Source organism: Colobus angolensis, unplaced genomic scaffold (genome assembly GCF_000951035.1).
Source record: "Colobus angolensis palliatus isolate OR3802 unplaced genomic scaffold, Cang.pa_1.0 Scaffold46, whole genome shotgun sequence".
NCBI lineage: Eukaryota > Metazoa > Chordata > Mammalia > Primates > Cercopithecidae > Colobus > Colobus angolensis.
Window position 1 is genome coordinate 14,393,529 of NW_012118043.1, and position 15,486 is coordinate 14,409,014.

The 15,486-nt window shown below is 34.4% G+C and overlaps 1 protein-coding gene across 1 annotated transcript in view; it reads right to left on the reverse strand.

The window, feature by feature from the left end:
• The window catches only part of DNAJC13 (DnaJ (Hsp40) homolog, subfamily C, member 13), a 131,842-nt gene that overhangs the window by 67,640 nt on the left and 48,716 nt on the right, over positions 1-15,486 (reverse strand). The window contains exons 14-22 of the mRNA XM_011958215.1: positions 13,914-14,021; positions 13,063-13,218; positions 11,778-11,834; positions 10,486-10,607; positions 8,205-8,280; positions 7,875-7,970; positions 6,963-7,106; positions 3,779-3,861; positions 1,603-1,756 (exon numbers count right to left, since the gene is read on the reverse strand). Coding sequence (XP_011813605.1) covers positions 1,603-1,756; positions 3,779-3,861; positions 6,963-7,106; positions 7,875-7,970; positions 8,205-8,280; positions 10,486-10,607; positions 11,778-11,834; positions 13,063-13,218; positions 13,914-14,021 — 996 coding nt within the window. The remainder of the gene's footprint in view (positions 1-1,602; positions 1,757-3,778; positions 3,862-6,962; positions 7,107-7,874; positions 7,971-8,204; positions 8,281-10,485; positions 10,608-11,777; positions 11,835-13,062; positions 13,219-13,913; positions 14,022-15,486) is intronic.

The window sequence follows — 15,486 nt, forward strand, 5'->3', positions numbered from 1 at the left end:
TCCTTTGTAGGGACATGGATGCAGCTGGAAACCATCATTCTTAGCAAACTATCGCAAGAACAGAAAACAAAACACCGCATGTTCTCACTGATAGGTGGGAACTGAACAATGAGATCACTTGGACTCGGGAAGGGGAACATCACACACCGGGGCCTATCATGGGAACGGGCGAGGGGGGAGGGATTGCATTGGGAGTTATACCTGATATAAATGACGAATTGATGGGTACTGACGAGTTGATGGGTGCAGCACACCAACATGGCACATGTATACATATGTAACAAACCTGCATGCTATGCACATGTACCCTAGAACGTAAAGTACAATAATAATAAAAAAAAAAAGAAAATAAGGACTAGTCATTATCTAAGATCATAAAGAGTGTAAGAGAAGTAGGCTCAGGGGAAGAACAAGAGCACAATTTTGGAGAAAAGTTCTAGATACTTATTAGATACCCAATTATGAGTCTAGGTATGAAGTATCAAGTCTAGGGCCGAAAGTCTAAGCAAGAGATAAAAATCTGGAAGCCATCAGCAAATAAAAAACATTTAAAGCCAGACTGGGCAACACGGTAGAACTTTGTCTCTATAAAAAATATAAAAACTAGCTAGGCATGGTGGTGTAAGCCTCTGGTCCCACCTACTGGGGAGGCTAAGGTGGAAAGATTGCTTGAGCCAATGAGGCAGAGGCTGCAGTGAGCCAAGATGGCAGTCTAGCCTAGGCAATAAAGCAAGATCCTGTCTCAAAAAAATAAAGTAAAATAAAATAAAAACATTTAAAGCCATGAAACTTAATGATTTCATTGAGGCAATGAATAAAAATGAAAGAGGTCAAAGAATTGAAACTTTGCAGCCAGCCAACATTTAGTGGTCAGTGAGATGAAGCAAAATGAGTAAGGAAAACTTAGTAAGTAGACAGTGAAGAAGGAGAAAATCTAGAAGAATACAGACTCCCAAAACCAAGTAAAGACAAGTTTTTCATTTTGTTAAGAAAAGAATGACCATATTCAAAGTATTACATGTTTTGGAAATGCAACTGGGTTCAAGATCAAAGCCTGCAGGATCACTCACATGTTCAAATTTAAAGCTATTATAATAGTCTAAATTACATATGGTTATAATATACTTCAATTATACATACACCCACACATATAAAATTACCTACCACCACGACCTTTCTTGTTTTTCCTGCTCTTCACATCAATAGTTTAACAAAACAGCAAAATATGGTCACATTCAGAATCAATTAACACACAAAAAAATCAAACAAGTTACAAGGACCAAGGCAAACAGGGTATGTTTCAATGAAAAAAGAACTCAAAGGGCCCAGAAATGGGGGAGAAAAAAAAAAAAAGGAAAGAACAGATTCAGAATGCATAGAATCAAATTTATTAAAATTCTTACATGATTCTCAGGTACAAAGCTAAGTTACTTAACAAAATTTTTTATTTTGTCTGACACAAAGATTAAAGTTTTCCAATATTTCCTACATAACATTAAAGGGGAAAGGCAAAGACAAGTTTTGTAATTACAATTAAAAAAAAAATCAGTCCCCAAATACTACACGCTTTAAGATTAATATACTGGAAAAATCAAACTTTACCTCAAACTCATGGTGGTTCCAAGAGATCACATTAGCACTTCCAAGCTCTCTGTCAATATTAAATGCTCTCATTTCAGATTCAAGAGTATCTTTCAGTTCTTCTCGTGTTTTGAAATTCCAAATAAGGTTTGACCTGGCATGGTCTTGACCAAACCTAGACATACATATTATCAGGAAATAGCAGGATGAACTAAGCATTTTAAAAAACCTGTAAATATCCCTTACTGTACCTTATAGTACATTATAATAAGAAAAAAAAAGTGGAATAGACTTTAGCAAGTGTAAGTAAAGAAAACAAAATCTGTGTAAAGAAGTAGAGTAAAATATTAATGATAGAATCTTGGTGGTAGGTATACAGATATCCACTGCAAAATTCTTTTACCTTTTGTATGTTTGAAAGTTTTCAAACATAGGCCAGGCGCGACGGCTCACGCCTGTAATCCCAGCACTTTGGGAGGCCGAGGCAGGCAGATCACGAGGTCAGGAGTTTTAGAGACCAGCCTGGTCAATATGATGAAACCCCGTCTCTACTAAAAATACAAAAGTTAGCCAGGCATAGTGGCACGTGCCTGTAGTCTCAGCTACTTGGGAGGCTGAGACAGAAGAATCCTTGAACCAGGGAGGTGGAGGTCGCAGTGAGCTGAGATCACGCCACTGCACTCCAGCCTGGGTGACAGAGCAAGTCTCTGTCTCAAAAAAAAAAAAAAAAAAAAAATTCATAATGAAAAGTTGAGGAAAAAAGGGAACCTAAACTATACAACAAATCTGTGTGAATTTAAAAAAAAATCTGATATTTCAACTTCAATGTTTATTGCTAATACAAATTCCAGTTAGAAAACAATTCTATTGGCCAGGCGCGGTGGCTCCCACCAGTAACCCCAGCACTTTGGGAGGCCGAGGTGGGCAGATCATGAGGTTAGGAGTTCGAGATCAGCCTGGCCAACATGGTGAAACCCCGTCTCCAGTAAAAATACAAAAAATTAGCTGGGTGTGGTAGCGCATGCCTGTAATCCCAGCTACTCGAAGGCTGAAGCTGGAGAATCGCTTGAACTCAGGAGGCAGAGGTTGCAGCGAGCCGAGATCACGCCATTGCACTCCAGCCTGGGCAACAGGGCGAGACTCCGTCTCAAAAACAAAACAAAACAAAACAAAGCAAAAAACACACACACACCACAATTCTATTGTCAGATATGGAATTTTAGGTTGGGGAGATAAGAATTGCTGGACTTTTGGGTAAAGCATGTGGAATCAGCAACAATCTATATATGTTAGGACTTTACAGACTACCCAAGAAAGAATACTGCAAACTGCCAAGCTATGACTGAGCATTTTCCACGTATCTTCCTCATATGCTTGGAGTAACTATTGTAAAACATTTGGGAACAAGTCTAACTGGGGATGAACGGGCTTCACAATATGCTTACTTTCAAGTCTGCAATCCGCCTAGAAAGTCTCATTTCAGAGTTCCAAGGAAGTTCTATGGGGCGCAGCACAACTGAGAGCGAAATCCAAGGCATATACTTAAGGATATACTATATACATACTGTATACTTTAAAAGTAGTGAGGGGGAGTTTTCAAAGGACATATTTTTCTTTATTGGCCAAGGTATAATTGATATGTCAGTTTCCAGAGTGAGTACTGTAAGTTATCTAAAAGAAGCTTTGCAAACTCCCCAAAATGATTGTTTCCCTGTCCTATGTGTATGTGTGTGTGTGTGTCCAGGAAGGGGGTGCAGGGTGAGGGTGAGATTAGTGGATAAGAAGAGGGAAGAAGTTACCACATTTGAAAGGAGGGAAGGCCCTCCTATCAGCTAACTTGGACACTCATTTCTCACAAGTCTTATGTTATTATCATCTGCCTCTTTTAAGACTCCATTTCCAACTAGGAATTATGCAATTATTTCTAAGCCTGCAATAAAGTATTTTAAAGTAATCATCACTAAGCCTTAATAAAGTCTTTAATGTAATTTTAGTTCCTCAGACTATCACTCTATGAAAAGCCTTAATTTTAGGAGCATCTCTAGTCACCCCAATCTTAACAGTTATAGTTCCTGAACTTGATGGCATAAAAATACCTGTGGCATAAAGCAATAGTTTCAGGGAAGAAAAACATGTCATGATGCTCTCATGGCAATACTAAATTTAATCTTTACTGGAAAAGAGACCTAAAGTTTACCTATAATAGAAGAGATCCCAATTTGCTTCTATTTTTATTCGTTGTCTTCTCTTTCGAAGAACTACTGGCTTCTGATTTATATTCTGGAATAGAAAAAAACTTCATAGTGCTCAATCTGGGGCTACCAAATAGGCTTAGTCAGAAGATCATCAATTTATAAGTGATGAGAAACATTTCTTTCATCAAATTTTGATGGAAACAAAAATTAATGGAATAAATAAAATCTATAAAACATGAATATAAATGTAGGATATTAAATTATATCACATATAATATGACAACATATATTTCTATAGTGTTACTCAAGTATTTTCCATGTAGTCTAAAGCTGTTTCAACACCAAATTTTGTTAAAGTTTACAGTGATTAATAAAATTTATAATAGTCAAAAACAGTGACTTGTTTCAAACATTTACATGCAGTTAACACAAAAGTCTTGGGACAACAATAAATGCAAAAGATTACAGATTGTTAAAGTGCTACCAAAGCCAAGAGGAGCAAGTACAAATTGAAATAGCTAATGAAGAAGAAATGTGTCTACATTCAAACACATGTGAAGTAAGACTTGAATTTATTAAACAAAGAATTATCAAAGATGACTTCACATGCCAGGCAGCTTAATGCATTTCACACATGTAGCAGGAACTTACACTCACCATATTGTTTTTGTCCTGAATTTAGTTGTAAAAAGGAAAAAAAATTAAAAACAGAATGACCCTGGATCTGCTAAATTATATCTATTACACATCAATATAAAGTTATCTTCACTTTAAGACTAAAATAGGTGCACGTGCTTCTCTAAGCCTATGACTCAAATTTTAGGCAGTCATAAACCCTTTGAGAATTCAAAGGGAGCTATGGCCCCTGTTTCAGAGATAGGCACATACTTAAGGTTGCAACTGCAATAGAAGATTTCAAGGAATTCTTAAAGTCTCTATATGGACCAGAGGTTAAGAATCTCTGTTCCAAATGAAACCTATGTATATATCAGACATGAAAACTCTAATCCTCATTGTGATAGAAACAAAAAGAAGAAAGTGGTATAGATTAAAACATGGAAGTCTGTAATTTCATTAAAGTGCAAAAAAAACCCCAGACTAGCTGATATAGAAAAAAAAAGGTAAAACAAATTTTAAAAAATATTGTTTGAAATATAAACCCTGTAAGTTATATAAGAAAATGTTTCCTACAAATTTTAATTCTGTGCACTATCACGAAAGCTAATGCAAACTGGTTTGAAGAAAGTATATAAATAATTCAAAATTTGGTTTAATGACAAACCTTTTCTTAAACTTTCTAATTAAGAAGTACTTTCTTCAATCCCTCCTCCCCTCCAGGACAAAAGGCTAGCAGTCCAAAGTAATAAAAATGTAAATACTATACAGAAAAAGGGCAAAAAGCTCTCCCTAAACTAAGTGACTGAATTGGAGACTCAGGCTAACAGTTCTAACTAGCTAAACAAATCCCTAAACTGAAAATAACAAAGAAAAAGCAACCTTACACATTAGCCAAAGGTTACTAGTAATCCAGCACATAGCATCAGCTGCAAATGGAACCGACTTCATAAACACTGATTATATCAGAAATGCATATTATTTCAAGAATTGCCAGTTAATCTTGACAATGATTAGTTTTCAGACTCTAACTACAGCATAAGATCATTCCAAACTTTGATGTTAGTGTTTCTATTAACAAAATAGTCACAAAGATTATTTGCTGTTCCCTAAAGAAATTAATGTTAAAAATAGGACCCACACAGAAAGGAGATAAGCCATTGATGCTAACCAAAAGATCTTCTTGACCAACATTTATCTGGCATCATTATTTGCTCAAAACTTTAGTTATACCCCATGGAAATGATACCAACAAACCAGTAAAACATTTTTTATATTAAAAATATTCTTTTCCCTCTAAATTGTTTTAAAATAGCAGATTATTGTCTATAGTTTTAGCTAACACAGCTTTGTGTTCATGCTTATGTTGGATAAATGTTACATATGAAGTCTGATGCCAAAAACTAATCTGCAGTATGATAACTATATTTAACAGCTTGAAACAACTGTTATTTTAGAAATCAGTTTAACTACCTGAAGCCAGGAGCTTGCAATTTTTAATAACTGTGAAAATCATTCATATCTGTAGTTTTTCAACTGTTCAAATGCTATACCAGTATTATCCTGACCAGATATGTATATAGTGCCTTTACTATTATCTTGCTTGTATATCAAAGAAACCCTATAAGATAGAGAAGGGAGGTATTGTTATTCTGATTTATGAAAGAGGAAAGTAAGGTTCTAAAAACCCATAACTTGGATTAACAAGTAATGAAACTAGGCTCAGAAGTTAACCAATTCAAAGTTCAGTATTCTCTTTACTATACTACATAGCCACTTGAAAGCCTGTTTAATGATTCTTTATATTGAATATATCACTTATATAAATTAGCAGTAATCTATTATTCTGGAGCTCTAAAGAATTGAACACTGATCCCAGTTTCAGATAGATACACAAGACTATATTTGTTCTGCTATGCTTACGTATTCTGGCAATCCATAAGAAACCCACTTGTTTTAGGAAGATATTAGTTATTTTCCTTGAATAAGGCAATAGCTACTATAAATAAGGAGAAGGTTAAAGAGGAAGAATGTACGTGTGATCAACAAAAACAGAGATCAAGACTGCTTCTACAGGACATCTTAATTCATACTTAACCACTGCAAAACCCATTATAGATAGAAGAATGCATTACTGAGTCAGGTTCTGTAGAACATAATGCATGCTGAAGAATAAGACCAAAACTGTTTTAGATCTAACTTTGATGTGAGAAAAAATTACTACAAAATTTAAGTATACACAATACATTTAATTTAAAATGTGAATCTTATCTCCAAAACACTTGTCTGGCTAGTTCTGAATAAAAAGGCTAACAGGAAGAGCACCTTTATTTTCACAGGTATAAAACAAAGTCCAGAGAAGAAGGGAAATGAAAACCTAATCATCAACTCATAAAACTATGAACTAAGGAAAATGTACATAACAGTATGAATTAGAAATTAGCTACCATTCATTTTTAAGCTTCAGGCATTCAGCAAGAAATATATCAATACCATCTCTGAACAGCAGGAACTAAAGTAGACTAGGACACACAGAAGTGCTAGGAATTTGGAAGCAAATTCTATTTTTACCTCTTTTTGAGCAATGCCCATCCTATCCCTCCAGTGCATCAATACAAGATCCACTTTTTCTTTGGCAAATTTTTCAACTTCTTTAGCAGCTTTTCCAGCTAGTCTTTGCCACTCTGGAACTTTACTAAATTTTCCATACTGATCCTGTAAAATAATGTTGAAATCCATTACATGCCTGTTTGCAAATTTATTTTATAACTTTATGTAAAGCTGTGTCATTCTATCTATCTTATAAGGTAAATGCTGAATGTTATGGTTCAGTGAAGAAACAAACTGAAAACTTCTACAAATTATACTTTTTATCCAAAGAACTTTAACTTTTCTACTTAGGTTTCAAGATGATTCTTTTATGAGGGGTGGCAAGATGCAAGTGGGAGCTGGGTGCAGACAGAGAAGGATGACAGAAAAAGAATATATATAAGAAATTATTATAGTAGTGTATCATAAAGATGTTTAATTTTTCCATGGATGGCCCAACCCTTATAATTAACACAAATCTTGTAGGGGAAAAAACCCTACCTATAACTTTTTTCATGGTCAGCCCCTTTTACCGACAACATTTATCAATCTCATATGTGCAAAGTACATTTACACACTTATTGGTACTCCAGAACGTACCAATAGGTTGAATTAGAGAAACAAAACATAGAATAAAATGACCACTATTCATAACATTAATTTGTGGTGATAGTTGCGTAACTCTGGAAATATACCACAAATTATTTAATTGTATACTTTAAAAAGATGAATATTACAGGATATAAATTTTACCTCAAGAAAGATATCAATAGTTAAGTATTACTATTCAATGCAATGAATTCTTTGTTTCTAAAATTTTTAGCGTGTTTTAAAAAAGACATGTAACAGTACCCTTACTCCTAAAAAAGACACACTTGGGAAAATTATATTTACCATTGCTATTTTCACATTGTCTCTAACATGCATCCGATCAGCATCCTTCTCAGGCACGAGATCTGAGCTGTCCAAATATGCCAGCAAGCCTGGCGGCTAAAAACAAAGCACAAAATCCACTTTCAAAACAATGTGAAAAAGAAAATTTAGCTTTAACAACCCAAATCAATTAATGCTGTGGCTTAGCTATTGAGGGTAAAACTTTAGGGTAACTCCTATAATAAATACCTTTTCAATCAAAAACAAACCATCCCCTTTTAACAATACAGATAACTTGTTCGATTAAATTTTATTAGACAGTATATAAACCTAATTTCTCAACTGACTTACCAAAATGCGTTTCAACAAGTTTGTTGCAGTTGCATTATCAGCTGTCCAGAGTCCCACTAAATGTCTACTTAGCTGTCTGAAAAAAGCAGACGTTGAGAAAGGTTTGCTGCTTTATCTCAGCTAGAACAGAAAGGAATTTTTAAGAACAAAATATCACATAATTATAAAAAATATGGCTACAGTAAAAAAAATCATTCCGATGTTAAAAATAGTTACTAAAAATTCTAATGTGGCGAGTTATAATTCAAATGTTACTAATATTTTGGAATTTTCTAAAAATTAAAATGTTTTCCTAATAAATACACTCATTTTCAATAAACCTGAACATGAAAAAAGTAGTTTCTATCCCATTTAAAGGAAGAAAAAAAACAATAAAAACAATTAGAGTTGATGACACAAATAATTTGCATAACAAGTCCTACTAATATAGTGACAATGGCATCCTGGCATTTTTTGGAATTCTGAACAAGCAAGAAGTCAACAACTATGTTCTAATATAACCGTTTTGGTAAGGTCAGAGAGAAAATTATTTTCACTTCTAGAGTCTGGGCAAAGACCTAAACCACTTATAGCAAATTATTCAACTCATCTCACTTAAAAGCTCTAAGAGTATATTTTAATTCAAAGTAAAAATCTAAGATCCAAGTTCAATCTATGGTTTAGTCATTTAGTAATTTTAATCCCCATGTCAACATCTGTCTCCTTAACTGAAAGCTCCTCATAAGTAGAAACCCTATTTTACTCACCAGGGACCTTTCTGTGCTTTGGTGGGGATTCAATTACCATAGCTATAAGAATGGTCATGAAACCTATGAGGGAAATAACCAAATAACCACCTACAAACATATGTTTTATATATGTTACATTATTGAAGAACAAAATTTAACTGCAAAACCCAAAATATACTTTGTCTGTCACCAGAAAGTGAACGCTACTAAAACTGTTCATTCCTGTGCCAATTTGAAAGCTAACATACTGAAGTAATTAAACCTGTAATTTCCTTCACTGGCATTTGGTAAGTTATCATGTCAGTGACTCCTAAAAAGGCTTTAGTTAGGGACAAAAGAGATAACACTTTATAACAGCAATTTCTAAAAGATAAAGCAATGCAAATAGAGTGATATTTCTATTATACATTGACAGATCTTTAACAGCCTAATTCAAATATTACTAACCTTTTGGAATCTTCTCCAAATTAAAATGCTTCCCTAATGCACTAATTGATCACAGTAGGGGAATTTAACTGATTAACTATACTAATGAGGAACACAACAAGGAAGCATTTAACATTGGGGGCAGGTTAATGGAATAGGCTATCAACAGTCTCTGCTTTAATGAAAGATGCTGTCTAGCACTGCGAATAAGACAATACTAGGAAAACATTCTTCTTATCTTTATCCTCTAAGACTACTTTTGTTGTTAACACAAGTGAGGGAGGTAGTTTCTTCTAATAGTATAAATAGTAAAAAAAAAAAATCATTGGCAAGGCAGCATACCATGACGTATAATAACTACACATAGGTGACAAAGAAAATGTACAGTATTGTAACAAACTAAACATTTAACTCAGCAACTTATGCTATTATTTAAAAAGTCAAAAAATATAATTAAAAATATTTATGATACTCATTGTTTTTACTAATATGAATCATAGTATGGTATGCTTAAGACAGCTGAAAGGGTCACATGTTAGAAATCACAAAGAGGGTTAAAAGGGCTGGAATTCATGTAGTGCGGAATAAATGAATAAATTTATGTGTTTATATTTGAATGACTATTAGGAAAAAGGGAATCATTTAATTAAAAGAGATTTAGGTTAAGTCTAGCTTAGGCCGCATATGTAAGGTTTTCTGTGGTTTGTTTTTAAAGTAGAGTATTTGACCAAAGATATTTAAAAATCAACTATGTGAGGTTTTCACATGGCGTCACGTGCATGCAAGATGGTCACAGGAATGTAAGGAGAAAAGGCCTGAGCATGTGGTTCTAGTTCCATAAGCTTGTAAGTACTCTTTTCCATACTGGTCCCATGACTGTGGTGTCAGAGCCTGATAATAGGTTACTGGGGGGAAAAAAGTAAACAGTGTTTCCCCCCATGTTATCCACAGGCAGGGACAGTGATCGTTTGGGCAAAATCCTTCTGTAAGGAAATCAAAAGAACTAGATGGATCAAAAGAAAATGTAATATTTGTGTAATACAAACACATTTAGTTTTATGTAATATCTGAATCAATTATCTACAGACAGGAAGTTAATTTATAGCAAATTGAATTAAATCACCTACCTATTTGTAAGCATCCTTTGATCTGAGCTTATTGTAAACATCGCTGTATGCAAGTGTCGAGGTAAGGCACCTTCACTTAGGGCAAGCTCCTGCATTTTTGTAGCAATTTCTTTATCACCTTCCTTTGGAAAAAGGGTAAGATGATCCCTAAGGCAGCAATCCAGGACAAACTATCCAAACTTTAAAAAACTAATTTTACATTTTTAATGAAAAAACTATTCAGTATGTAATAAAAGTTTAAAATGCATCTTCCACTCACCCAAAAATAACATAGGTGAGTAGTAGCACAGGTAATTTTTAAACCTTTGGAATAAGGTAGAGATGTTTCCAGACAACTTTACCTCATAAACTATGCTTTGCTAAACTTAATATTAAAACTAGGTTCATTCCCTGTGTGTGTAGTTGCCAACAAAAAGGAGAGGCTTGGCTATCACAAGTTCTGTTAAATTTGGGTACTTTGGAAGCTAATACTGAGCAAAGAACCCATTAGCTAAAGGTAGAAAATTAGCCTTTGGTTGTATATACACACTAAAAATGCAAATAAACTTTGATGTTCCATCCAGTTCAATGCCTATATATAATTACAGCTACTTAAGGGCATACTAATTCTGTGATTGTGTGCTACACTTATGCACAATAGATGAATTTTTTGGTAAAAGGAGAATTCTTAAATTGTATTCAAATTGCTTCTATGACAACAAAAGAATACAAAAATCCAAAAGTCATTTAGACTGATTATCATTGTAAACATCAAAGTATGCAACAGACATTCATGGCCACCTTATCTTTTAAAAAATATAGAAACATAAAGCAACTATCTTAAAGAAGCAGTATCTTGGACAAGATCATGCCCCAATCTCTAGAGCTCAATTACAAATATGCTTTAGCAAGAATTTTTTTGTTGCCTTATTTGATATCATTTTGCTACGAACTAACTCCATCAATAGAGTTCTATTCAATCTCAAGATTTCAACACTGTCAACATTATCCTTCCAAAAAAGGGCAACAGATAGAATACTAACTTTTAATTACTTTAAGTAAAATGAACAAATAATGCGGTAACAGATTTATTTGCTCTACAACTTCACCTACTATGAAATTAAAACTTTTATTATTGAGGATTGTTTCTGTAACAAGCTTAAAACTAATTTCTAAATAAAGATTTAAAATTACTTTTCTTATTCAGAGAAATGTTTATTTCTCAAAAAGACTGAAAGGCAATACTGTCAACTTCAATTAAAACAGCCTATCAACATTCAAGTAAGGTTAAAATTTCAAAACTGTTCTCTCACCTCTATTATTGCCTTCATAACCAACCCAGCTCCTTTTATTATTGCCATGGAAGGATGCTTTAAAGTGAGGGGAAAAAAAGTATCAAAAAATAAAGAAGAAGTTTATTCCAACACATTTAGCTGTTTACTCTTAAGAAGGATATACATTTTTACACAACGTATAAGCCATAAAATTAGTGAAGGATACATCTCAAAGTCAGTTTGGTTAAATATTTTAGGTATTTTCACAATATAGCCTTAGAGATACAGACACATAAAAAATTTATGTTAGTAGGAAACAGCCAACATTTATTTGAATAATTATTTGAATGATACTAAAATAATAAAAACATAAATACCACATATACATACATGTACCTAGTAAGTACTATAGTACGGTATAAAATAACAAACGTTTTCCAGTGTTTATGAAGAGCCCTGCTAAAGCTCATTTTATTATTTGGGAATTTGTAAAGACAAGGGAACTTTGGGCCTACCACAAAAAAATGAGTTTTTCACTATTAAAATGAAGGCCAGGTGCGGTGGGTCATGTTTGTAATCCCAGCACTTTGGGAGGCTAAGGCAGGAGAATCGCTTAAGTTCAGGGGTATGAGAACAGCCTGGGAAACAAAGGGAGAACAGCCTGGGCAACAAACAAACAAATAAATAAATAAATTAGCCGGGTGTGGTAGCATGTGCCTGTGGTCCCAGCTGCTCAGCAATTGAGGTGGGAAGATCACTTGAGTCTAGGAGGCTGAGGCTGCAGTGAGCTGTGACTGCATCACCATACTCCAGTCTGGGCAACAGAACAAGACCTTTGCCTCAAAAAATAAAAAAGCAAGATAGAGAAAATGGGCAGACCATCAAAACAGCAGTCAACACCCATCAACAGGGCTCTACATGAAACACCAAGAAATCTGTATGCTCAAAATGTACCAATACGATAATGTACTAGGTACATTTTTCTATATTATAGATCAAGCTTGTCCAACCTGCAGCCTACATAGATGTTTATATTTATTCAAAGCCAACCCGGATGGCTTTGAATGTAGCCCAACACAAATTCTTAAACTTTCTTAAAACATTTTTGTGATTGTTTTTTCTTTTAGGTCATCAGGTATTGTTAGTGTTAGTGTATTTTATGTGTGGCGCAAGACAATTCTTCTTCTTCCAACATGGCCCAGGGAAGCCAAAAGACTGGACATCTCTGCTGTAGAAGTATGCAAATGTTATCTTAGAAACAGTGATCCTAAAAGTGGTTCCCTTAAATTCATTGCTATCTGATAAGAAAAATATAAGCTCTCACCTGAAAAAGTTTAAAAAGGGTTCTTCCATTGGATGCTACCATCTCTAAGAGCATATCAAACTGCTGCCCTTCAGTTGTCTCACTATATGGAGCACAGAGGGCAAAGGTAAGGAAGTCCAAGAGCGAACTAATAACTAGGGCACCAGTCCCATGATCCTGAAACAAAGCAACAGATTCTCTTAAAGACTTGAAGATGGGGAGCTTCAGTTACATTGTAACAATAATGTGTTCCTTTCTGTTATTCTATATGTCAGACATAAACATTGACTTTAATTTCTCAACATGAGGTTCAAAGTTGGATGACTCTTTAGTACTTGCTTTTGCTCACACAGTGAATCCATTATCCATCATACCTCAAAAGGAACAACTAAAATTCAGTCAAATTTCAAGAGTATAACCAAGACTTCTCAAATGTGTATAACAAAGGTTAATGTTTATTTGTATAAAAGAAATCTTTGCCAATATTTAAAAATTCTGGCAATCTGCTCATGTTCCTTCAAGATGCTATAGAATGCCCATCTCCAAAATTGTTATCAGGAACTGATGAACAAAGATTTGGCTTAATTTTCTTAGAGTAGTTTATTTAATAATGACATTTTTAAAGAAAGAAAAGACAAAAATTGGAGTATCACTGTGAAAATCTAAAGGCTTTGACATGTATCCTTCCCAGATGAATGGATACAGTCCTAAGACAAAATATTTTATTATCAGTGACCAAGCTGAACTGTGATCAATACTGACCAAAGCTGGGGGCTATAATAAAAAAACAAAATCATCCATGTGGCACTTCTAGATTATCTTTCAATAATGGCATGATATCTACCATGAAGACAAATTTAATTATAACTTACCACATGGGAATTAAATTTCTCCAGTAAGTTTTCCAGAAACTTCTTTGATGAGAGAAGAGAAGCTTTGTTCAACTGTTCTTGTCTTAAGTCATAGTCGTCATGCATGGGCTATTGATGGAAAAAAAAAAGTGGTAATTCATAAGCAGTCCCACGTGCTAGCATCACGCAAAAGTCATTTATAAAGAGTATTCAAATTACACACTGAAAGAATTAAAAACCATTGCCTTTAAAGTGTAAGACAAAAAGGAAACTCGTGATAAGCAGGCAGAAGTGAGGATTTACCATGATTTTGATCAGACTTCACAGATAATTTGCCCAACAATTAACTCAACATATACACAAGGTACTCTCTCAAAAGTCACAGATCTTATTAAAAGGTAAACAACATTTGCCCAGCCAGAATTTTAAAACTAAAATTTGAAATAAAACTTAGCATTTAAAAGCATGTAGTAAACAACAAATACTTGTCTCAAGGATGATTTTAACTATTGAAACATTCCAGCATGATGGTTAGGAGTACAGTTCCAATCCTAATTTTACTACTGACAATAACTGGGAGACATTAGGCAAGGTAAGTTACTTTACGTAACTCTGAGTTGCATTTTCCTCAGCTGTAAAGTAGGAGTAATAGTATTTATATAAGATTACTATAATGGTTAGATGAGATAATTCATGTAAGATACACAGCCAACACCTAATATGTAATGAGGGCTCAATGTTTCATATTTCATAGCACTGTTTACTTTTTTTATTGTGGTAAACTACATATAACAAAAGTTACCATCTTAACCATTTTAAATTACACTGTTCAGTGGCATTAAGCATTCACATTTTTGGGTAACTATCACCACCACTCATCGCTAGAATTTTTTTCATTTTCCCCGACTGAAACTCTGTAATCATTAAACAACAATTCCCCATTCTGCCTTCCTCCCAGGCCCTGGCAACCACCATTCTACTTTCTGTCTGTGAATTTGACCTCGTGTAAATAAAATCATACAGTATTTATCCTTCTGTGACTGACTTCTTTCACTAGATTCATGTTCTCAAGGTTCATCCATGTTGCAACACGTGTCAGAATTTCCTTCCTTTTTGTTTCTGCTCATTTAGCAAATACTGTACGTTGCTATGGTTAATTGTACAAACTTTGGAGCCAGAAAGTGGGCTTGAAGCCTCCTCTACCACTTACTAGCTACACGACCTTGAACAAGTTACTTGGGCCTTAATTCCTTCTCTACAACATAGATATAATAGTAGTAACTTCTAAAGTTCATTGGAAGACTGAATAATATATGCGAAATTCATAGAATAGTACCTGAAACACAGAAAAAAATAATTATTGTTTATTAAACAGCTTGATAAGGCCCGTTAAAGATAAAAATAAAAATTAAATAAGAATATTACCCTCGGGCGGAGCAAGATGGCCGAATAGGGACAGCTCCAGTCTCCAACTCCCAGCGCGAGTGACACAGAAGACCGGTGATTTCTGCATTTTCAACTGAGGTACTGGGGTCATTTCACTAAGGAGTGCCGGACAATCGGTGCTGGTCAGCTGCTGCAGCCTGACCAGCGA